General features: G+C 39.0%; 1 protein-coding gene across 1 annotated transcript in view; it reads right to left on the minus strand.

Moving 5' to 3' along the window:
• Positions 1 to 23,531: 23,531 nt before the first annotated feature.
• The window catches only part of sfswap (splicing factor SWAP), a 76,820-nt gene continuing 74,043 nt past the window's right edge, over positions 23,532 to 26,308 (minus strand). Inside the window, exon 19 of the mRNA XM_057818814.1 lies at positions 23,532 to 24,332. Within this exon, the coding sequence (XP_057674797.1) occupies positions 24,267 to 24,332 (66 nt within the window). The 3' untranslated portion in view covers positions 23,532 to 24,266. The remainder of the gene's footprint in view (positions 24,333 to 26,308) is intronic.

Genomic DNA, 26,308 nt, shown 5'->3' on the forward strand with positions numbered 1-26,308 from the left:
CACTAAACCTTGTTCAAATGCAGGTGTATTTTGGTGAATCGTAGGTGAACATTGTAAAATCAGCAGGCAATCTAAACCAACGTCATCCTGCAACTCCCCCAAAAGAAAGTGATTTTGGCGCCTTGTGCAAGGACACCCGCATTGCCAATTCGCAACTCGAGAAGAAATGCCTGTGTCCTCGCAGTCGGAAGGAATAATCTCACTTTAGTGCCAACTAAAGGCATCAGCGGCGCAGTTGATTGCTTCATGCTTCAGGTAGGTAAAGCCGCCGGCTAGCCGCCTCTCGTTCATCCACAAGTGGCTTTAGGGAAATGAAAAGCTCTGTGGGAGGCAAAGATGGCAAGCATTGCCTTCTGTGAATTTCCTTTGGCGAATTCTGAAATCCTTGCTGAGGCGGCAATGATGTCACCTCAGGGGATACCAGTGGGCCAGTATCCGCACAGTGGTGACAACTTGAATTTCCTTTATCGGGTTTGCTTTTAAAAACCTGAACCATCTGTAAATACTGATTTAGGCCATATTAAGGGTACTCTTTTTATACCTTACGTTAACTTGCGATAACAATAATTTATTCAATAAAATGTGGATCGTACAAATATAGTTGTGCAGATTTGCAATATATGTTTTAAGTCTTAGAATAGTTTATCCATTTCTTTAGCTGTGCTCCGAAGATAATTTATAGTTAGGAGCAGAAGTATTTGCACCACTTGTGATTTTTAAAGTTCACCCACTTAGAAAATAAGTAGAGATCTGAAATTTCAATCATAAATGCATTTCGAGAGAAAAAACTAAATAAAATTCCAGAACTCACATTGTATGATTTTTCATTTGAATTCATATGAATTTTTTTGTAATTTGTTGGGGTTCATAAGTATTTGCACCCCTGAAAATCAGCAATAATTATGACACTCAAAGAGTTGTCAGTGTACCTTAAAAAAAGGTCCACCTTTACCCCATGAGTAACCACCCACCAACCACACGTTTGAGCTCTTTGTTGCCATCTGTGCACACCACAGTCAGTCATAATCCAACTGCTACCATAGGGAAGACCAGAGACCTTCGAAAGACACCAGAGAACAAATTGATGATGTCCACAAAGCTGGAAATGGCTATGGGACAATCGGAAAGCAGCTTGGTGAAAACAAATTAACAGTTGCAGCAATTGTTCGAAAATGGAAAAGGCTAAATATAATAATAATAATAACAATAATACATTTTATTTCGAGAGCGCTTTTCAAGCCACACAAAGACGCTTCACATGAGAGATCGAATCACAGTACGATCAAAGCAATCATTAAAAGAAAGAAAAAAGATATTAAAAGGATAAAAGATTAAAAGCACAATAAAGTGAAGTAAAGATATAACAGTGCTTGGGGCTATGGTGGGTAAGAAAGAGTAAACAGGTGTGTTTTGAATCTGGATTTGAAAAGTGATAGGGTAGATATACTGCGAAGATCAGGGGGTAGGGAGTTCCAGAGCTGGGGGGCATACTGACTAAAAGTTCTGGAACCAAAGGTGGAGAGGCGGACACGGGGTCAGTAAGGGGGAGGATCGTGAAAGAGCTAAGTGGACAGGGTGGATTGTTTAAACAGAGTAGATTGCAAAGGTAGGGAGGGGCCAAGCCATGGAGTGTTTTGAAGGTGATGATGAGGATCTTGTAATTGATTCTTTGTTTGTTGGGAAGCCAGTGAAGTTGACGGAGGATGGGGGTGACGTGGTGTGTTGCGGGGGGTCCGAGTGATAAGGTGTGCTGCTGAGTTCTGGAGGAGCTGCAGTTTTTGGAGGGACTTGTTAGGGAGACCAAAGAGCAGTGACTGATAATCAACCTCGGACTGGGGCACCATGTAAAATCTCTCCTCGTGGGGCATCACTCATGATGACAAAAGTGAGTGCTCAACCTAGAACTGCACGGCAGGAGCTGGTCAAGGACCTGAAGAGAGCTGGATGTACAGTTTCAAAGGCTACTGTCTGAAGAACACTACGGTGCAATGGTTTAAAATCATGCATTGCTCAGACGGTTCCCCTGTTGAAGCTAGTACATGTGGAGGCCTGTCTGATGTTTGCCAGGGACCATCTGAATGATGCAGAGGGGTCATGGGAGAAAGTCATGTGGTCAGATGAGAAGAAAGTAGAACTTTTTGGTGCAAACTTTACTCTTCGTGTATGGAGAAAAAAGGAGGATGAGTACACTCCCAAGAACACCATCCCCACTGTGAAGAATGTGGGTGGAAACCTCATGTTCTGGGGCTGCTCTTCGGCAAAGGGGACAGGACAACTGTACTGTATAAAGCACAGGAAGAATGGTGAAATGTATTGTCAGATTTTGAGCCAAAACCTCCTTCCCTCAGTCAGAGTCTTGAAGATGAGTCGTGGCTAAATGACAATGATCCGAAGCACACAGCCAAGCTGACCAAGGAGTGACTGCGTAAAAAGCATGCCTGGCCAGTCTCCAGACCTCAATCCAAAAGAAAATCTTTCGATGGAGCTGAAAATGAGTGTTTCTCAATGACACCCCCGAAAACTGACAGATCTAGAGAAGATTTGTATGGAGGAATGAGCCAAAATCTTTGTTTCCATATGTGAAAACCTGGTAAAGAACTACAGAAAGAGTCTGACTTCTGTAATGGCAAACAAAGGCTCCTGCACTTAAATATTAGCACGGATTTTCTCAGGTGTACAAACACTCATGAGCCCCAGTAAATTAAAAATAATTTATTGAAAAATCATACAATGTGAGTTCCGAATTTCTTTTAAGATTGTGTCTCTATAAGTGGAAATGCATGTATGATTGAGATTTCAGACCTCAAACTATTTTCGAAGTGGGTGAACTTGCAAAATAGCAAGGGGTGCAAATACTTCTGCTCCTCACCGTATGTGCGACTGAATGTTATTTGGTAGAAGATAAGGTTGGAAGGGTTATATTCACGATTTGTATCCAATGAAGTGGTGGGTGGTAAAACCTTGTACAGTACATTTGAATCAAAAACAGCTTTCATGAAAAATAAAATTAAAAAGTGCTTGACTCTAATCTGAAAACACTTCAAAAGAATTGTAAAAAGGCAAGTATGCTTAATCTAAACCAAATTGACGGCTCTTTTGATGGCCTTCAAAGAAAATACACCATGATATTCTTTCTTTTTTTTGTATTTCACGCATTCAGTAATGATAATAATAACATGAAATGATAAAATGATTAACTTAAAGAGCTCTTCCAAGCGTGGACTTCAATGAAAGCCTATGATGCCTCGGAGTGAGGACTAAAAAGTCTCTGTCAAACCACTTTAAATGGATACTTCGCCAAAATAAAAGCTGTTTTCTAACTCAGTCCTCTTCAATTCAGCTCTCGAAAAGTGTTATTCTGTCTTCTCCATTATTTTGCTCAATGCCTGGGGTGCAACCAGTTTCATAAGACTTAATACCAGCCAGATATTGAGCAGCTCAGCAGAGGACCTGAGGACAACCACATCTTTTGGGGACCGTAAGTGTCATTATTGCGGCCAAGCCCAACAGTGTAATATGAGGATGTTTGATTCGAGTCACAGTTCTCTTTGGTCCTAGGAAATAGGACCCCCCCCCCAAAAAAATCACCTTATTTATCCAGAGAACACCCATAGAATATTGCTTTTTACCAGGAGCCTATGCTGTATCTACAGCTCACTGAACACAATCCTTTACACAATTGTTCACATTTAAGTGAGTACATCGTGGTTCTTTTTTATTTATTTGTAAATTGACACTGTAACATACATAAATCACTTTAGTCCTATTGTTACTTGAAACACAAAATGGTACAGTGTTAAGAGAATGTCCTTTATACATATCCATCTTCAACTGCGCTTGTTGGATTTACTTACGATTGGATTTAACTACAAAAGTTGTACCACATACAAACAGGAAGGTAAATATTATATATTTCGTATATAAATTCACCTGCACTACCAGACGTGTCCCCCTGCTGAAGCCAGTATACGTCCAGGCCCATCTGCGGTTCGCTAGAGAGCATTTGTATGATCCAGAAGAGGACTGGGAGAATGTGTTATGGTCAGATGAAACCAAAATGGAACTTTTTGGTAGAAACACAGGTTCTCGTGGTTGGAGGAGAAAGAATACTGAATTGCATCCGAAGAACACCATTCCCACTGTGAAGCATGAGGGTGGAAACATCATGCTTTGGGGACCAGGACGACTGATCTTTGTAAAGGAAAGAATGAATGGGTCCATGTATCGAGAGATTTTGAGTAAAAATCTGCTTACATCAGCAAGGGCATTGAAGATGAGACGTGGCTGGGTCTTTCAGCATGACAATGACCCCAAACACACAGTCAGGGCAAAAAAGGAGTGGCTTCGTAAGAAGCATTTCAAGGTCCTGGAGTGGCCTAGCCAGTCTCCAGATCTCAACCTCATCGAAAATCTGTGCAGGGAGTTGAAAGTCCATGTTGCCCAACGACAGCCCCAAAACATCACTGCTCTAGAGGAGATCTGCATGGAGGAATGGGCCAAAATACAAGCAACAGTGTATGAAAAGCTTGTGAAGAGTTACAGAAAACGTTTGGCCTCCGTTATTGCCAACAAAGGGTACAAAACAAAGTACTGAGATGAACGTTTGGTATTGACCAAATACTTATTTTCCTCCATGATTTGCAAATAAATTCTTTAAAAATCAAACAATGTGATTTTTTCCCCCCACATTCTGTCTCTCATGGTTGAGGTTTACCCATGTTGACAATTACAGGCGTCTGATATTTTCAAGTGGGAGAACTTGCACAATTAGTGGTTGACTAAATACCCTCTTGCCCCACTGTAACTTTGCATGTAGAGGTACCACTGTAATAGTACACGGGGATTATCTATGTCTGTTATTTGTGTCCTCGTTTTAGAAATTAAAATATGGTTACCTGAGAATAATGCAGGACCAGCATATGTAGTCTTTTTTTTTGTTGCTTCTGCGTATGCGCGTCAGTTTGCTGAGCGCTTGTTGAGTTAGTGCGCATGTGTAATACTTGAATGGGCTCAGTGGAACAAGGTAGTCTGAATGGGCACGCCAAAAAAACATATGAAGAAAAATCGGAATTGTGCATCAAGAACTGCGGTGTGAACCTAGCCTTAGACTAATTGTTGCTTTAACTAATGAAGCAGTTGCAATAAATTTGAGGTAATGACGAAGATGAATGAAAATATTCGAAAATGTACAAGCTGCTCCACACAGAAACGCATAGGCGAACCTAAACCAAAACATCACAATTCACAACTGTGAAGCAGAGCTTTACTAGCTTTTTCGATCATCTTTATATGATATGGGATTATTTGTTTTTCAGTTGAATTATGTATTACTGTGTTGTCAAAACACGCTCAAAACAGGTTTTTAAATTAGCATATGAAAATCACAAAATAGAGGTCAACAGGTATGTGCTCATTCTGTTAAAGTGCTAAGTGTTAAGGCATGACGATGCGGTGCCATGCAATTTTTTCACCTTGTTACAAACAAACTTTGTGCCGAAGAGCTTTGGTGAAGTAACAGTCGATCACCATTGCATTGGTCTTTAACATGACGAAAGAAAATAAAAACGTGACACAAAAGGAATAGAGTTAAGAGATGAATGAAAAAACAAGACCAACCAATCAACAAAGAGATTTTTGTTCTTACCTTTGCACACAAACAAAAAATTTTTTTTTGTTTGGGCCAACCAGTATCAAACTTGATAGAACCTTGTGCTCTCAGTATACATCCACCTTGGTAGACAATTGATTTTGCTAACAAGTGCAGTGGAAACTGGGCTGTTTTCCGCCCCCAGACAGATCGAACATTCATTTTGGATCCTGAAACTCAACAATTTTAAGGATGAGCTATCTTCAAGTGTCGAACTATTGAGCTGCAATCTTCCATGTGCTGTTGTGAAAAGGTCAAACATGAGCTGAATGTTTGGGCTGGTGTTTTAATAAAGATCACCGGCTGCTGAAGCTCAACAAGACATTGAGCTTGCTAAAAAGAAATGAATTGTGGACTTTGAACACTTTACACTCATTACGTAAATTTACAAATAAAAGGAAAGTATTGGTGTTCTCAGGCAGCATCTACAATCTTATGGATGCATTCACAAATTCCTGATGGCTTTTTAACAAATTGCAGGATACGGTATGCAAAATGTACGACAGTCTTTTGATATCATTGTTAAAGACTATTTACATAAAAACAATTGATTCACTGCCAACATTAACATTTTAAGGAAGCAACAAAAACCTTGGCAGTTACTCCCATAGGGGCACAGTTCTAGCCAACCAAGTCGTCGGACAAGTGAGCTGTAGAAGAATTGACGTGTTTGACAATAGCTGCTAACTGTAAGTCCCCAACGGAGCCAAGATTAGATCTAAAGGTTTAGGACAGAAGACAACTTGAGGTAATAAACACTTTACAATCCAGTGATGAAAGCCCTCTAAATCCCCTACTCAAAGATAAAAATGAAGACTTGGCACGCATTTTATTTTGCTGTCTATTTTCAGTCTTCTGTCCAAATCAAAGATCTGCTTGACCCTAAAGGGAATCATATTGCTGAGAGATGATTAAAATACATAAATGGTATCAGGGCTTTTTATAGTGCATTATCTACTGAATTCTGTAAGACAACACACCATTGAGCCTTAGTCATAGCTCCATCTGTTTAGGATGTCTGGATTGTCTAACACCAAATTAATACGACAGAATGAGGTCATGGATGAAACATAAGAAATGCAAATAATCTGCATTACCTGATTGGACATACTGTTGGCCATTACGTGTGATGATAATACAGGAGTTTCATTGAAGTAAGAAGGACGATGGCGCTCAGACAATGACAGAGTGTTGCAATTCAAAGTAGTGCTCTCGGGACAAAGATGAATCAACCCGTTTGTGGTGAGATGAGCAGGGGTTAACAAATGTGGAGATACACAAATGTGGATGGATTTTCAGGAGCAATTTCTTTTAGGTTGCTTTAGCATGGATCGGTCAATTAGCTCATTTGCTCCCAAAAACGTATAAATACGTTCAAGTTTTAATTGCTTCGGTGTCCCAAAAACATATTTATACATCTTTTGCGTTTTTTTTTTTTTTTAACAAAAGGAATCTATAGGTTCCGATGTATCTACGATACAATGCACAAAGCTCAAAACCCATTTTAAAGCAATAAAACTGGCCACTCGAGGTCAGCAGCGCATTTGGTGAGAACTCATCTCGGGGCAAGAAAGGAAGTGAAGAAAAATAGTCAGGAAATGGAAGTTGGAGGGATCTTGTGGAGACGCTTGAGAATTTGAGAAAAATGTGGAGAACGAGCGGGAATAAAAAAAAAAGGAAAACGAGACTGGAGGAGTGTTTTGAAAAGAAAACGAAACCATCGTCAAAGAAGGATACAAAAAAATCTATCTTGATGAGACAGACGGTGACGTCCACAACAGTGTCAGGTTCCACACGCGTTCTGCGGAGCTCACGTTGCGTTACTCCTTAGCCCGAGGTTGAAACCAACGAAGAAGATGATGAAAAAAGTGAGACCAATCTTGAGCCGGACTCATCAGAGCCACCTCATTCATCCGGGAGCAGCCGAGAGCCATCCCCGTTGTTATGTGCGCAAATAGTTCAACAGTTCAGTAGTTTAGTTATGTGTAAATAAATTGTTACTTTGCGATCAAAAGCTCTATTTGTCTTGTTGTTTATGTTATTTTGTAGAATGAGATTTTATTCAGATGTTTGGGATGTCACATAAGCGAAAAATAGCTGTGTTAAAGTCAAAGCTATGTTTGAAATGTATGCTTTCACAAAAAGCTCAATTTCTCTGTTTTTTCATCAGAAATTAGAAAATTGCTCAAACTACGCTATTTTCTAATGCCGATTTCTAAAGAATGGAAAAAGATATGAACTACCTTTTATTTTCTGCTGAAAGAAGAGTCTCATCTTTTGGTGGTTTCCATGTTTATATAGCAATAGAACAGAATTTTCTGTGGGCCTTGCAAAATCAGTCAAAATCCAGAAAAACGGCCTGGAGCGAAGGGCCTTGCTCCGGTGAAAATGGCTGGAAATTAATGAGTTAGTGAGAATGAGTTAACCGAAGTTAGTGGGGTCAGATGTGAAGGCAATGAGTTGGTAAGGTAAAAAACATGGCTTTAATCAACAAATAGTTCACTCTTGACACATTATGAGAAAGGATGGTGTAGTTTTACTTCAGTATGTGCAGTTTGTTGGGATAAAATTGTTCGCGGATGGGTGGTTGGTTATGCAAGTAGGTAAGGAATTGTTATTTTGGTTTAGTTAGAGCTAATATTGTTGGTAGAAGAAGACTAGCCAGTCAGACTCATCGGTCAAACATTGTTAGTGTACATTTATGTTTGTTAAGAAGAATAAGATGAAAGTATAGTATGTTAAGGTAAAACTCAAGGGCCGGGTAAAATTTGGGGTTTGGTCGCTTGGATATTTTAAGTTGAAGGCAGATATTGATCTGTAAACGGGCAGGGATGTACGTGTCCTTCACGATGAAGTCAGTGTTTATCTTCCCTGTAATGACTTCGAGTGTTACTTTCCTCTCTCTGCAAGGCCAATCCAGCCACCATGTCGCCAATGAAACACAATCTCTCTCTTCGCCTGTTTAAATTAATGAAGTTGCAAATGTCAGGCACAATTGCATCCAGAGTCACTTAGCGCAGATGCAATGGGATTGCTTTCATTACAAATAAAATTGTGATTTAATATTTGGCCCATGATTTTACAGTCAGTGGGGGGTATAAACAGGTAAGGTGCAAAGTGACTATTTCCAGAACCTGTTTGTGAAGGATTTAGACGTAGTAAAATAGAAGGACATTCAGTGACATTGTGGTGTGTTCACTGTAAGTTTTGAAAACAATTTACAGTGATCTCTCGCTACTTCGCGTTTCGAATTTCACGCCCTCAGTCAATCGCAGATTTTTTTTTTTAGTCGAAAAAATATATATGCAGTGATTCCTCGTTTTTTGCAGTTAATTGGGGACCAGAACCCACCACGATAAGTGAAAAACCATCATCATCATCATCCATGTTAAACACGTGCGCTGGGAGATAGCCACCCTCTTCAATTAACTTCGGAAATTGTTCCTCAACGTAACGAACAGCTGCAGAATGGTCCACCGAGGAGGCCTCCCCATACAACGCAACGCTGCGAAGTCCATACCTCTTTTTGAATTTTTCGAACCAGCCTTTGCTGGCAACAAAACCACAATTTTCTTCACTTGAAGCACTGGTACTAGGCTGTGGTTCATCATCCTAGTAGTCGTCATCACCGCCACCTTCATATAACTCTCTTTCAGGAATGAGGCCATCATACAGCGCTTTGGCTTTTGCCTGAATCATGTGTGTATTGAGGCTCACCTTTTCCGAAAGTCCGATATCCACACTGTTAGTGCATTTTCCATTTTTACAATCCTCTTGATGCGAGGAGTCACAACTGACTTAGGCTAGGTTCATACCACAGGTCCCAATGCACGAATCCGATATTTTCGTGTTTTTCAGACTCGAGTCAGGCATTAACTTCACGGTCTGAACGGGACAAGTTGCATAGAAGTGGACCATTTCGAATCCGATCCGAGTCACTTTCGTATGTGGTACAAATCCGATCTGGGCCACATTTTTTCAGAACGTGACTGGCGGTCTGAACCGTCAAGACTCCAAATTGGAATTCATGCAGCAATTATGTCAGTAAAGAGCAAGAGGCACGGAGGATGACAGCCATGTAGGTATTAGCGCCTTGCTTGAACTCTGCTTTTAAGCAGGAAGCGGGCTTGACCACAGTCATAAAAAATAAAATGAAGAAAAGAATAAGCCTTACAATTTTCGATTTTGATTCTGTGCGCCGAATGAGCAATATTTCATTATTGCACACATGGGCGCGTCGGGGTAAATTGACGCACCCACGTCATTTCACGCACACACGTCAAGGCTCACGTGTGTGCGTGTATGCGTTCTATCAGTCCATATAAACGTTGAATATAAGACTAAACGGGGATTATTAATGTCTGTTATTTGTGTTCTCTTTTTGGAACGCAAAATATGATCACTCTGGAATGACACACAGCTAGCATGAGTAATTTGATTTGATGCTTCTGCGCATGCGGGTCTCTTCGCTGAGCGCATCTCGGACGGCAAATTAATGCGCATGCGTGATATTTGAACGGTCTCAATGGACAAAGGCAGTCTGAATGGGCACGCCAAAAAAACATATAGCAAAAAATCTGACCTGTAGTATGAACCTAGCTTTAGTGTCCATGGAAAACGACATTGAGGCTGCCTTACAGATTTTCGCTTAGTCTTTTTTATGTAGGGAATGGTTGATTCGATTAGTCCGTAATGGCGTACAACAGACACATAGCTGTGGCCAACTTTAAGCATGTCCAATAAATTGAACTTTCTCTTCTTGGACTGTCATCATTTTCTTTTCTTCTAGGGTTCGCTAGAGCAGGGGTCCGTAACCTTTTTAGCACCACGGACCGGTGTGATTTGGGTCTTTTTTTTTTCCACAGACTGGTGTTCTGTAAAATTTTGCACCCTTATAAAATTTTGCTCCCAAAGCTTTTGTGACGGTGAAAAAAGCCCTCTTTAATATTCAGTTGGACTCTTAATTAGAGATGTCACAATCGATCGGCGTCCCGATCGATCGGGTCCGATCACGTCATTTTAAAAGTATCGGAATCGGCAAAAAAATATCGGCCATGCCTTTTTTAATATATATATATATATATATATATATATATATATTTTTTTTTTAATTAAATTGTTTTCTAATTGTATTTAACGTTACATACATAATATGTTACACTCATCCAGAGTCTTTAGTTTAGGCTTAAGGTAGGGTTATCAAGTTTATCCGAATAACGGCAGTAATTAATTTTTTTGAAAATGTATCACGTTAAAATATTTAACGCAATTAATGCATGCGTTGCACGATCCACTCGCGCATTGTCGCGCTCAATCTGCAATGGCGCCGTCTTACCTATATAGAGAGATAAAAGGCAGCGTAAAATGAGTAGAGTGAATATTGGCAGCCTTTGGAGCCTTTTCAGGGTCCCCCCAGGATTGATAAATCTAAATTTTACTTTTAAGACCTTTTTTAATGCCATTTCTACTGAAAATTAATACTTTTCTCGCACCCTTTATTTAGATAATATTGAATCATATTAAAAAAATAAAGCACTGAACATCAAATTTAACCGCAATTAGTAAGTGTGTTTGACAAAAGAATGCACATTTATTGAAGATACAATTAAAACACATTTAAATATAAGGTCTTTCAGAATTTTTTTTCCCAGGATAAAATAGATTTTACACTATTATTGTAAAGCAACTTCAGAAATCACATTTGCAATACAACAGGTTTCCCTTTTAAGAGGACCTAGTCAAGGTGGTAGGTAGGTGATTGTCAAGTTGGCCACCTTAACTGTAAAGTGCTTGCAATTGGCAGTGAAAGTTGAAAAAACAGCCACTAAATGGCAGTAGTTTACCACTAATTACCACAAAATAAAAAAGCTACACAAGTCAACTGTGTTCTGTGTATCTGAGAATGATGGTGAATCTACGACTCCGGTTTATCCATGCTAAGGCTAGTGCACCTGCCAATACCCCATTGAACATGGCTAACTCTTGAGTTAAAACTGCGAAATTCACATTCATTCGAAAGGCAAACCGTGCAGAAATACATTATTGCAACTAACACATTTTAATTGGACAAATTGGCAACTTACTTTGAAATGTTAAGCAGGTCCACTGCCTTCGCCTGACCCATAAACTGCGACCCAAAGTATCTGGATGCGACTTGGTCGCCGATCCAATACCTCACATGCTGGTCCAACTGTTTGGACTTGGTTGTCTTGTTGAGGCTTTCATCGAACATAACAACTAAGGCATCTGAGCAGTTCCTTGCGTTAGCACACAGTACTGTGCGATCGCCTGCTGTTGTGATGTTGATGCTAATGATGCTAACGGCGCGCACGCACGAGGTGCAGCGCATCGTAAAAATTCTATGCGTCATCTTCGTTATGGATAAAAAATAAAATAAAAAAAACTTTGTCACGGATATTCTTGAAAATTAAAACCACGGTGAAAAAATTCCAGACTTACGACAGCTAATTTAATGCTTTTAATACCTTTAATAATGGAAAACTAAATTCAATGCTTTTTTAATACTTTTAATAACCCGCGGGTACCCTGCTTTTATTAATAGGCTAAAGTCTTACAATCCCTCTCCCTACGATTAGAAATATCATGGGAAGCAATGTGGGGAAGCAAGGTAGCAATTGATCTTTGTCTTAACACCTTATGTTATTTCCCAACGCAGAGAAGATTTAACAATTGGTAGCACTATGCACAGTCATGGTTCCACTTCCCATCATGCATTTGGGTTGAGTGGCTGCAGTATCATTTACTGAAAGCTCAACAAATACACTAGATGGCAATATTTAGTCACAATATACAAAGTCACAAGTCTTTCTATCCGTGAATCCCTCTCACAGAAAGAATGTTAATAATGTAAATGCCATCTTGGGGATTTATTGTCATAATAAACAAATACAGTACTTATGTACTGTATGTTGAATGTATACATTCGTCCGAGTTTTATTCATTTTTTTTCTTAATGCATTGCCAAAATGTATATGATCGGGAAAAATGATCAGGAATGATTGGAATTGAATCGGGAGAAAAAAAGCAATCGGATCGGGAAATATCGGGCTCGGCAGATACTCAAACTAAAACGATCGGATCGGGATAAAAAAAAAAAAAACATGATCGGAACAACCCTACTCTTAATGTTATCCAACGGTGCTAAAAAACTACTTTCATCATAAACATACATGTGCAACACGAAAATGGCGTAAATTAATGCTTAATGTTGGCAGAGGCAACCCTCAAAGTGGTTCACGTAGCGTACCTTTTCAGTTAGCAAAGCACCGAATATAAAAAGTAGAGACAAACTGTTGAAGTCAAGGAGGACAAGGAGACGCTGCTGCTTGCTTGGTCACTCGCTGCACACACATTAACTGCATGCAGGAGGGTATTTATTCACCACGCCCACACAGGTGCACTCATTCAGGTAAATTAGACACATAATTGAGAGCAGAGTTTAACACTTAACGACACGGCGAAGTCGTTAAGTGAGAGAGCTGTGTGCAGTTGTTGTGTGCAGCTAACATGGCAAACGTAAGTTAATATTCCTTTCTTTAAAGAAAGTACTTTGTAGTGTGTACTTTGGAATCGCTGCATTCGCGGTCATTTTTAACGTTACACGCATGCCAAATTTGTCAGAACACAGGCAATGTGCGGCAGAAAAATACAGCAAATATAAAGTAACATTTGTTTTTAGCCCAGTCATGTTAAGTGCAAGGAAAATACAACTCACCCGCTGAATCAGTGGGAGGCCTGAGCTTGTTTCGTTGAGTCGAGATGGTCCCGAGATGGTACAGTGAGAGGAGCCCGCTTTACATAGATGCGATGTTGGAAATTGTAGCACACTTTTCAGTGGTCTCCTATCGATGTCAGGATATTCCGAAATGACTTTAATCCAGAACCTCGGTAGAGTTGGTGTCTCAAATGTACGTTTAAGGTCACCGTGATTTGCGATCTCGACAAGTTGATATTCCTGTTGCACCCAGATGCTCGAATCACTCTGTTTATTCACATACGAGTCACAAATCCACTCCTTCGCAGTTTGTGAGTCTTTAGTGATTGGGAAATAGCCTAGATTTTGTTTTCTTCGAGGTTGTAGGCTCATCTTCTGGCTCGTCAGGTGCCCTTTTCCCGGTAAAAAATCTGTCCAAAGACGTCTGTTTTTCAGTCATTCTAGTGTGGGGGGTTAATTATCTCCGGGAACTAATGTGATGGGCGATGACCTACGTCATACGTTATTATCGAGGCCAAGCGCACATAGGTATACAAAACAAGATGTACTGCTAACAGTCCAATCAATGCATTTCTATGACGACCTCCTATTCTGTAGTTGTATATCTAGAGTAGACAGAGATATTGGTGTGTTAAGCGGCACAGGCCAAAGTCACTCGGCGAGGAATGCAGTCGTTAATAAATTATTTATTATTTCTGCTTGGCCCGGTACCGGTCCGCGGCCGGGTCGTTGGGGACCCCTGCGCGAGAGCATTTAGCAGGTGTAGGACGCTTTGGAGCCATTTTCATGGACGTCACAAGCTCAAGAAGGCGAGCGAGAGCGTCCTCTTCACCTACAGCAGACGCTTGCTACTGTTGATGTGAAAGTGCATGCCTGTACAATAAGAAAGACACTTCACAAGTTTAACCTTGATGGGAGGTTTACAAGGAGGAACCTTTGCTCTCAAAGAAGAACATGAAGGCCAGACTGAAGTTTGCCAGAGTGAATGTAGACAAAGACCAGGACGCCTGGAATTGAATTATTTGGACACCAGACCAGAGGACATGTTTGGCGTAAACCCAATACCGCATTCCAGGAAAATAACCTCATACCAACTGTGAAGCATGGAGGTGGATGTGTCATGGTTTGGGGATGCTTTGCTACAGCAGGACCTGGTCAGCTCACCATCATAGAATCCACCATGAATTCTATCGTGTATCAGAGGGTGCTTGAGAAAACATGTAAGATCATCTGTAAAAAAAAAATTGAAGTGAAACTGGACCCTGCAACGTGTCAATGATCCAAAACATACCAATAAATCCACCAAGGACTGGCTGAAAAGGAAGAAATAGAGAGCCCTGGAGTGGCCGAGTCAAAGCCCAGATCCTAATCCCATTGAGATGCTGTGGGGTGACTTGAAACACGCTGTACATGCAAGAAACCTCTCAAACATCTCACAGCTGAAAGTATTCTGCGTTGAGGAGTGGGGGCAAACTTTCTTCAGACCAATGTCAAAGACTGGTAGATGGCTACAAAAAGTGTCTCCCTGAAGTTATTTCAGCCAAAGGGGGCAACACTGGCTATTAGGTGGTAGAGTGTCCCAACTTTTTCCTCAATTAGAATATACATTTTTGTTGATATATTTTGGTTTAATGAATAATAATAATTTTGTGGTTTACCTGCAATTAAATCACTTTCTTATGTTACCTATCTTATATTGATATGTGAACATTTCTTAATAAAGAACTGAATATTTAATGGGCTGTCCTACTTGACAGACACATGACTGTACATATTTCTTTTGACCGTTAGTGGCTTAAATACTTAACTGTCCCGGCTAAAGAAAAAGCAGCTATCATATTTCTACCATTTGTTCTCAATCCCTAACCATCACGGTGGTATTCTTTGATCATTCGACTCTTATAAATTGTGAATGATATCCTACTAAATATGCAGAGCAACAGCCTGGAATAGCAACCATCGACCGAGGAACAGCCACTGAACAGAGTGGGTTCTTTTATCCACAGGAACAAGGCAGGTGGCTCCTCTTAGAACTGACAGTTCCTTGGGAAGATCTAATTAAAGAGGCTAAAGACTGTAAAAAGGGATCAAGTACCAGCACCAGACAAACTGTGAACCCATTGTGGTGGGCTTTGTGGGTGGTCACTGTGCAAAGGCAACAATTGACTTTGCATTACTGAGTTATCCATCAAGAAGGCAGAGAAGACCACCTATCCAACATTGGTTTTCTACGCTAATTGCTTGTTGGCGATGAGGTGCTTGGCGAGTGAAGGTCAATCAGCATTCGCACAAAGAAGGAACCAACTAACTAACGAGGAGGTCATATAAACATGACAGGACAATTGCAAAAGATTTGCAATGGTCTGCAGGACAACAACAACATTCAGGTTTGGTCCTCAAAAATTGACAAGATATGGCGGAAAACACTCAGGTGATTTGAAGTTCCGCTCTGTGACCCCCAATTTGACCAAATTTCAAAACTGTCCAGATTTTGGGGTGATTTTATGGGTGAAACATGTTAATGTAACTAGGGTCGTGATGCAGAAATCGCAGACATCGAGGAGATGTCGAGATGTTCTTTTTCATATTTCACATTTACATTTTTAAACGTCCCCCCCCCCCCTAATTTTTTTTTCTTTGGATCGATTATTCATCATCTAACATATTGGGGAAATTGCAACTGTAACAAAAAATACAATTATTCGATAGTTATGACGTAGATATCCGTGACTTTTTTTACAGACGCTTTTTTTTAAAACAAAATATTATAAATCAATTAATGATTCTAAGCTAAAAATGACAGAGATTTTGAATAGTAAATATAATTACTTACCTTCTTTTATGGCTGGGTTGAAACAAAAGCGGTTGCGCGACATCTGTAAACGGGGGTTTCCAGGGTAAAAGGGACTAATTAAAAATAGTTCGGGGGCTTAATGCGCCATGAATCTGCTATGGGAGCATATAGACATATTGTTCTATCAAACACAACAATTCTTTTGGCTTAAAATACAGCAGTTTACTTTAAACAGGGGTGCAAGAGCAGAAACTGCTTTTTCAGTCTTATCTGTGTTTTCCGCCATATACAAAATGTTTAGCCAGGTAAAGAAGCTAGCTTTTTTCAGGTGAACAGTTAAAGACATTTAAATGTTGCACCAAAGCATTCTATTATAAATATGAATGCAGTGTTTTACATACTTTTTGTCTCCTTGGAAAGTTAAAATGATGTGTTTGAGACTTTCTTGATGAACCATTATTATACGTGCAACATATTGCCAATCTCCACCTGAATTGAAAATGTATACAGACAGGCTTACAATAATTTTTTTTTCAAATGAAATAAATGCCTCATACAGCATCAAGGGTGGGTGATAAATAGTTCAATCACAGTTTGTTTCTTATTTTTGAGAAATTGTACTTTTAAGATCAATTTAAATGCAAAATACCTTCTAACTTTTAATGAACAAAAACTCAGGCTGTGATGAGGGACTTAAAGTGTTTTTCTCCTTTAAGTACAAAAAAGACTGTCCCACCTCTTTACAGAACAGAACCAACCTTATTACAGTGCAGGTATTGATACACCTCAAAGCTTTCAAGAATGCATAACCATCTGAAACAACAGAGTGAGAAAGAAGTAAATAATATGACAATTTTTGGCCACTTTTCATGTCATCCCCCTACTCTGCTGCATTTTTCGCAAATGGGTCTGTAATGTTTTCCCTCTTTAGCTTTGTTTACATCTGTAACACTCAGAAAGTCGACTGTCGTGAAGATTGAGCGTTAATAAATGGCTCCTAAGGGGAAACAAAAAACAATGAGGATCGGTAGCTTTGGATACCAACTCTATTGAAAACACAAACTTGACCAAATTAAGGAATAGATCATTTTTTCAGACAGTGATATTTTGTGTGAAATGATGGTTTGCTTTCCTGAGCTTACTGTATGTGTACTGACACATTTAAAAAAAAAATGAAATCTGAAAGAGAACAGGAGAAAATTACTATTCAACAGCCACAACCTGTTGTCTTTCAAACAAAATTTTAATCATGTAATTTATTCCATTAATGAGATCCATTATGCTCAACATGGATTTCAAATTAATTGGATGGTGGAATTTCTGCCGTATACTCTCATATTTATTTGTTGTCTAAAACATGAGCAGTAAAACTATCAAATTCCAGCTATGCTGCATATCAAAACCATACATTTAACATGCTAAGAAAGTGTTATGGTTTGAATTCCTACAACTTCCTAAACTACACTGTGTGTCATATTTAGGGATCTCTCCATAGTACCACACAATTAACTATTGAAAAGAATCTGCATTGCTTAACTCATCAAAGCTGGTGCATCTCTACTGGGAGTGAGAGGCCAAAAATGATCAAATAAGGGAGTTTTCTTTGAATTGGCCAGATGAACGGCTTGCTGAATTTCTGACTCACATGCCACACTGCCTCAAGGGATGTCTTCTGCTGAAGTGAGGAGAAAGGCAAAGGAAAAAAATCTGCATAAAGCCTGGCCTAACATACCGTATACTCCAGATGGATAAATTTGAGACTTGCTAAATCTGCCCATTATCAAGAGACAGTTGAAATGTTTGTTTTTTTTCTTAAACGAAGCAACATATTCCATACTTTAACATTGGTCAGTACATTTAATGCCTTAAATCAATGGTCCAGGTCCCAAAGTACAATACAGTATAGTAGAGATGTCCCGATCCGATATTTGGATATGCCGATATGGGCAAAAAAATGTGCATCGGTATCGGATCGGCCAACACGGAAAAATTCCGATCCAGACTTCCGATCCAGTTTTTTAAAAGCCCGGTCCGGGTTTTCCAGCGCACTGATTTACATAGTCCATTCCAGTTTTTGCTTCGGTTTCCCTAAAATCCCGTCCGCATTTTACGGCACACATTCAACACACTACATTTACATTACCGTTTCCCAATTTACCGAGAGACTTTATCGGTACAAATGTCAGCTGTGTGGGATCATTTCACCTTAAAGGACGACAAAGACGAAGAGGCAGAGTGCAACATATGCCACAATAAAGTCAAGCGTGGTGGCAAAGCTGTAAGAAGTTTTAATACAACCAACCTAATCAAGCATTTAGCGAAATACCACCACAAACAATATAAGAGGTATGTTAAGAAAACCGAAGACAAAAAGAAAGGTCCTGCGCAACTAACACTGGCAGAAACTTTTGCTATGCGTGACAAACTGGCACTCGACAGTCCCAAAGCCCAGGGAATAACAAGAGTCATTGCCGAAGAATTCATTCTGGATGACGAGCCATTATCTCTCGTGAATAAAGACGCACCATCCAACACTTAGAACCACGGTACAACATGCCCAGCCGTCATTACATCCTTGAGCGATTCGGTCGTGGAAGATTCGAGAACAATTCACAAACATCCAAATTCCGGTTATTGAAATATGTCAAGTAAAGCGGAACTAATACACAGCACGGTCTTCGGGAAGCAATGAGAAGCGTCCCGAGAGTAAACATCATGCTTGTCATAGACCCGGGTAATGCCAATGCTCAACTCATGCCGCTGGATAAAAAACACAAGAATACCTGCCTGCTGCTGACAGCCGCTACAAACTACGTCAACATCGTTTTACTGTAGATAATAGATATCATATGTATATAGAACTAGATGCAAAACGACAGACTCGACTGCGTTAGCAACATTGAAGTATTGAAAACTAGTTGCATTGGTAAACAGCCGGCATCTTAAAGCAGGAGACTTCCCTAGTAGGCTGTTGTGAACCTTCCAAGCGAACCTAAACAACTTATTATTTAAAATACTCCTAAATCGGCAAAATCATGACTTGAATCTATCTTCAAAACAGTTTTAAAACTTTCACGTCGAAAGTAGACGGAAGGGAAATTATGGAATAACGGGAGCAATTTTAACAACTTTAACAGTTGATTCGCAAAATGTTTAAATGAATTGAATGTAGTTTAAAGCTGCTGATACAGAATGGGGACTTGAGTATTTTATTTACTGTTTTAAAATGTTAACTTGATACTGAAATAGTCGTTTATTTAAAACTGAAAGGCTTTTTATACAATTTTTGTAACTAATGCACGAAACATTAAAAGCATCTAATAGCTTGGGGGGTTTGCGGGATTTTCCACTGAGGTTGTTTGCGTGTTTTGCTTTTTTAAGACGATTTACAATATTATTTGCATGTTTTACTGACTGAATATGCCATTTCTGTTTGTCATTTTATAATGTTTTGTGTTTGTCACTGAATAAACAGGTCAGTTTCTTTTTACCAACCATTGTGTGTTATTCAAACTCACCTAATTCAGCTGGCTAGTTGTTATCAAGAGTACTAAAACCTTTTTCAACATGAGTCTGACAACTAAGTAAGGAGGCTAAATAACTTTAAACTTTAACACATGCTCAGATAGGCAGGTAGTGCAAAACAATATCGGATCGGAAGTGCAAAAACCTGGATCGGGACATCCCTACAGTATAGTCTTAAAAATTATAGCCACGTGTATTGCGCATTTGAAGATAAAGCTGTTGAATAAAGCCTTTCAATCATGTATTTATCATTGCAATCGTACTATTGATCTCAGCATTTTCAACTAATGGAGACTGTAAATTTTAATTTCTCACAACAGCTATTCTCAGACTTGGGTCAAGAACTCAACCACAGCAAAGCATAATTGAAAATGTCTCACGTCTCTGAGAAGTGAAGGTCTCACGACAAGATTAAGCAACAGACGAGCAGTACATTTTTGCTATGGACAAAGACATGTACAACATTAACACAGGTTTGTGACAAGAGTTGTAAAACATGTATTATACACTAGTCTTGCAAGCAAGATACTACTTCCTGTTTCAGTGATTTATCATATAGAAACACCTTGCCAACCTCAACTGTCCAACCACTTTGCCGGTCATCTGATGTCTGAACCAATCAGGGAATAGAGGCTGAAGCTACAGATGTGACCAAGAAACAACAATCTGGTTGAATACAATGTCTGAGTGCAAAACCGTTCTTGTAGATTGGTCAATTCCTGAGGTTTTGTCAAAAATACACTTCATTTCCTCATTTAAAGACGCGCAAAGAACATCACTAAAAGCTTTTAACGAGAAACAACGTTAGACCACCGATCCAACATTGTCCAATTAGCAGCAGTATATTTTTTTGAAGGTTCTGCCCATGAAACAGGTCTCGATTGGATCTTTCCCACATTGATATGTGTCATATATTCGTAGAGGATATATGAAACAATCAAACTGGCTTGCCAGGTTAATCCTATACTTAAAGGGCAGCTTAAGAGCTTTCCGGATTTCGGTGTAATTTTAAGAGAAAAAAACTTTGGATGAGTTCGTCAAAAGAACCATGTAATTTTTAACGCGTAACTGTGTGGATAATTTGCGGTTTTTGTTTTGCACTCCGTTAATAGTCCCTTCCCAAACCCGGAAGTATGACGTAAATTCCTGAACGCAACAGAAGACTATCCACAGCGAGCAGAGAAGCCGAAACGATATCAGTGATACTTCCACCGAAATAAATAATTCAGGATCGCTCTTTCATGACGCTAACAATGGCAAAGGCTACCAGGAAGGATTACCTACAATTAATCCCTACGTGTTTGAACCAGAGGCATCAGATGAAGACGATTTACTCAACACAGCAGACGTTGGTGATGACGCTGCTTTGGAGTTAGACACTTCATGAAAAGAAGAGCGGTAATCATCTAGCATCTTGATTTATTCCATCTCCGAACCTCTTTTCCCAGTCATTCCGTGATATTAACAGTAATTGCAAAAACAGATGAGTAGTTACATAGATTTAGTAATCAATGTATTGTAACGAATCGGGTTATAATGTAGCGAATGTATTTTCATGCGTTCCTGATTGTATCGTGTGACTTACAGGAGTGAGGGACATGCGATGGAGCGAGACGTTTCCCGGTTGTTGCGGGTTGTTGTTGTGTTGGCGTCGGCTGCAGCAGACAGCAGCCGTGTTGTTCCTACAAGTCCGAAAAATAAAGATTTGCAACCTGACTAAGCAGGGACTCTTTGTCGATGTTACCAAATTGACATGAAAAGACAACCTGTCAGCTGTCTTATGACAGGCAAGCAACAAAAGCAAAAAAACAGGTCGCGATCAAGAAAAAAACTAACAAATTTAACACATTTCCAAAAACGTATCAAATTTCCAGTGTCTACTTACTTTATGTCTTTAAAAAAACCAAGGTTGTATCCTCCTAGGCTTTCAAAGCTGTCGTTGCTGAAATGTTGAAAACCAAGACGCCATTGAGGAGCCGGGGAGAAGTTCTTCTGCTTGACTCTCACAAAAGATGTCCAAATCCTTGCAGAAGAAGGTTTTTGGAGCCACTCATACTGTAGTCCCGAAGCTTCGTATGAGCAATTCATGGCTACACATCGAGATGGCATGACGAATCTCGAGAGTAAAACCCAGAAGATGTTTCCAGTATATGGTGAGGATAGCGTAGTGCTGTACTTTCGTATTAGAGTGCTGGCGATGTCTTCAGGAATTGACGTCATTAGATAACGGCTGAATAAAGGCGCGTCCCTCGTTGCTAAATTGTTGCTATGGCAATAACTCAAAAACTGTGCGGTCAATTAAAAAAAAAGTTTGGTAGTATGAGTTTTGAGACAGCAAATGATGCATTCAAGATAATTTAACAGAGTAAAACACTCATGAATGGACGTTTTCAGCTGCCCTTTAAGTGAAAATGATTCCACATGAGCACAGTAGAAAGTAAGTAAAACCATTTATCATTTACAGTATATAAAAAGCAAAAACTGATTTTTTTGCCTTCTTTTGAGAATACGTTTTCTCACTATATCGTGTCTTTGTCATTAGTTGAACTTTTATACTGAGTACATCTCTGTACTTGTCCAGCTGTCCTCATATGCCGGAAACAGATTTGTTGATTTGGACCAACAAGTATGCGCTGAGTGATAATTCCTCTCGAGCTTTAGTTTTCTATCCGACATATTGACAGTGAAGTGTTCAAATACCCCTCCAACTTGACTTAAGTCTCAGATGCAGCTGAAGGAAAACAACCCCAAGCGTGATGCAAACATGACCCTGTTTTCCCTGTTGCTATGGCGTTAATGCTTTTGAGACAGTGTATTTTTGCGATATTCAGAGAGCAGGACTTCTCGTGTGAGATACAGTGTGTACGGAAAGCAGACGACCTTAAAATGTTCATTGCTATATTGCAGCTGATTGTGAAAATCAATTGCTCATTTTTCCTCATTAGTGTACATACAATAACACACATTGACCACTCAAAAAAAAAAAAAAAACAAAAAGAAAAAAACATGTCACTTAGACATAAGTAAGAGTCTCTTTGGCAATGATGCACATGGATTTGGGGATCCTCAATCAGATTCTGGCAGTTCTCCCAGATTGTCTCACGAATGTTGGCACATCGAGGTGCTGGATGTACATTGAGGACAAAAGCCTGCAATATAACCGTGCAAATTTTAAGGTCTGAACACTTTCTGTACAAATTGTACAAAAAATAATTTATTCCAGAAATGTGTCAATATCTGTTTGAAATTATTTACAACCATAATTTCTTTTATTAAACTGTCCATTTTTTAAGAGTTACTAAAAAAAATAGGAAACGGCAGTGTGTTGTTGGCAGATAAATGGCACCACATACATCTTTTAAGGTTTCTTTATGGCTTGTCTATATGACAATTTATTGCTGATCATCTCATGGCTCAGTAAGGTCTTAAACAGACTATATCTTTCCAAACATTTATTCTTTTATGAGCTTTGCCTGCAGTTGTCGGGGAAAATTCTGAAAAATATTTCTACACCCTGGTTTAACTACACAGTTGGTGACCAGTGCTGTTATAGACCAAAACACCCAGAGGAAATCATAGAATCAATGAGCTGGCTTGTGGGGTTCTCTCTTCAACATAACAGAAGAGTTAATGATATTTTGAAAAATAGAAATGTATCATTGCATCTTAAAAGTTACTTATTTTATAATGGCAATTAATAACTTGTTTCAGGTATCCAGATGATGTAATATTACTTGCTCGACAAGAATTGAGTCCATACACATAATCTGGAGAAATGATGGAAACAGTTTGTCTGCACATTGACACACCACCAACAATAAAATTGTTTATCAAATTTTATTGACAGTTTTTGATCAGAAACAGAAACAATAGACCACAGTTATGCTAAGGGGAAGTACAAAATTAAAATTATACAGTCATGGCAAAAAAAAAAAAAAAAAAAAATAGACCACATCTGTTACTTCAGTTTCTTGTTCATTTTAAATTCCTGTTAGGACTAAAACATAAATTTGTTTTCGACAATTTTTTTCTGGAACACAATTACTTAACTTCTTACATTAAAGGCTTGGGCATTGATCTGCCAAAATCAGTGATTTTGGGCCTTTCATGTGTTCTTTTATATCTGTTGACCATGTGCTATATCTTCAGCGGCACCACCAGCCTTTAAAATGAATAAGAAATTATAGCAAAAAAAAAAAAAAGGTCAAATAATTTTTGCATTCTGTAGTTGAAAATGAGAGGGGGCAGATGTGAATATCAAACATCCTTCATGGAAGGAGCATCAAGTCTTTTGGATGAATTCCAAAATAATTAATTTATCGAAGTATACAGAAAATATATTTGATGTGTGAAAACATTGAATGATGATCCACCAGTGTCTGCTAAGCCACTTTCTCTGATAGGCGTCAGACTAGACACTTCAGTTTAAGTACTGACCTTAATCTGCTGACTCTCCAATGGAGGTGAATCAAAGATATTAAGCGAAAAGAGCTCAAAGAGCCAAGAGCAGAATAATCTCATGGAAACCGTTGAGTGTTATTGGCAAGCAGCTGATCAGAATGTCTTCAAGAAGTGGGAGGCTGGAAAGCCTTTGACGAGGCAAGCATGGCACGTACTTTTGCCATCAGATCCTACAGAGAGGGACAGATAAAGTTCAAAAAGGTTTTTAGTCTTGAAATAATTCTAATGAAGAAAAGTGATGACATGGATTTGCTTATGTTTCAACCTTATTATTTAGCTTTTACACTGCAAAGTACCCGCTTTGCTATTATTTCAAGTTATCTGGCAAAGTGTGACGAACCTTGACCTAAATTGGTGTGACATCAACCACTGCTGGCTTACACAACAGTTTGAGAATAGAGAGTAAGGCAAAAGAAATGATAATAACAATACAAAATGCACGATCATCTGGATGTTGTGCCTTCAACTGATACGTATGTTGGACTATCGTACTCCAATGTTCACGTTCCATTTTCCTGAAGTAGCCCAGTTTTTCGCCACACACAACTCTTTCCAACCTTACCAACAACTACTGTATATGGGAAGAAGTAGGCATGGGATAGTATCAGATTTTGACATTACAATAACCTTGAGGAAAAATAGCACAGTAAAGAAACGAAAGCTCCAAAATTTATTATTTTCAAAAACTGGGGTTGAAAAAACAACTTCATTTCCATTGACAATCATTTTTCTCTTTCTAAAAAATTTTCAATTTTTACATTTAGTACATATACCATGCCATTTAATAATTGATAAATATTAAAATTGGCGGCACGGTGGCAAAGTGGTTAGCACATCCACCTCACAGTTCTGAGATCAAGGGTTCAATCTCTGGCTCCGGTCTTCCTGTGTAGAGTTTGCGTGCTCTCCCCATGTCTGTGTGGGTTTTCTCGGGGTACTACGGTTTCCCCCCACATCCCAAAAACATGCATACTAGGCTGATCGAACATTCTAAATTGTCCCTAGGTATGATTGTGTGCGCGAACGGTTGTCCGTCTGGTTGTGCCCTGCAATTGACTAGCAACTGATTCAAAGTATACCCTGCCTACTGCCAATAGTTAGCTGGGATTGGCTCCAGCACCCTCGTGACCCTTGTGACGATAAGCGGCTCGGAAAATGTATGAATGAAATATTAAAATTCTTAAACAACATCTGATCACTTATGAGCTAAATATAAAATATAATAAACACAGCAATCAACAATTCAACTTTGTCACCTTTCCTATCATTATGTGAAAAATCCAATAATTGTTCGAGCTTTTGATTTTTTCCTTCAAAAAAAAAAAAAAAAAAAAATGAAGAAAAATTAAATTAACAAAACAAAACAAAAAATACAGAATTTCTGTAAAACACCACAATAAAATGTCAATTCAAATAAGTAGTACAACCCTAAAAATAGGGGGCTGGGTGTCATCCATGTCTACATTTAAGATTGGTATTGAGAAACAGCAAGTGCCTCTGCTTTGAGTTTTTTCCCCCTTCTGTTCTTAAAATATAATAATATGACACAGGCAGAAAGCTAGCACCTTTGGTAATATTTGTTTTCTATGTCTTTATATTGTAAACAAAATTTAAATGTGATCCTGCCTCTTCCACCAGTGAGTGTGGGTGGGTTTAGCTAACTACTCCCCACCTTGCGTTGAACATAAAAACGGCTTGTTAACACTGATATGGCAAGTTTTAGCCGTATCTGATATCTTGACTTTTTAAAACCTTGCTATACCTTGAAAACGGTAATCGGCACATGCCTATTGAGAATATACAAATGTGGCTCTTTCCTAATAGTTTGTCTGATGAGTGATGACGCATTCAATGTGATGTGCATTTTTTTTCATTGATAGGATTTTCTTCTGGACAACTATCGGCAACCAGACCAAGCACTGCCTTATTAAATCACGGAATGCCATGAATGTTCATTACAATTTTTAAATTATTGTAATTTGTTACGAATATACAGTATATATACAGGGTGTTCCAAAATGTTTGACCCCATTTCGTAGGCCAATAATTTTGACAATTTTTGTTGGAATTACCTCAAATTTTCACAGCGTGTGTAGAAACACAGCAAGTTTTTGCGTGTAACGTTTGGCATTTCTATCTTTTCAGG

Source organism: Corythoichthys intestinalis, chromosome 17 (assembly GCF_030265065.1).
Source record: "Corythoichthys intestinalis isolate RoL2023-P3 chromosome 17, ASM3026506v1, whole genome shotgun sequence".
Taxonomy (NCBI): Eukaryota; Metazoa; Chordata; class Actinopteri; order Syngnathiformes; family Syngnathidae; genus Corythoichthys; species Corythoichthys intestinalis.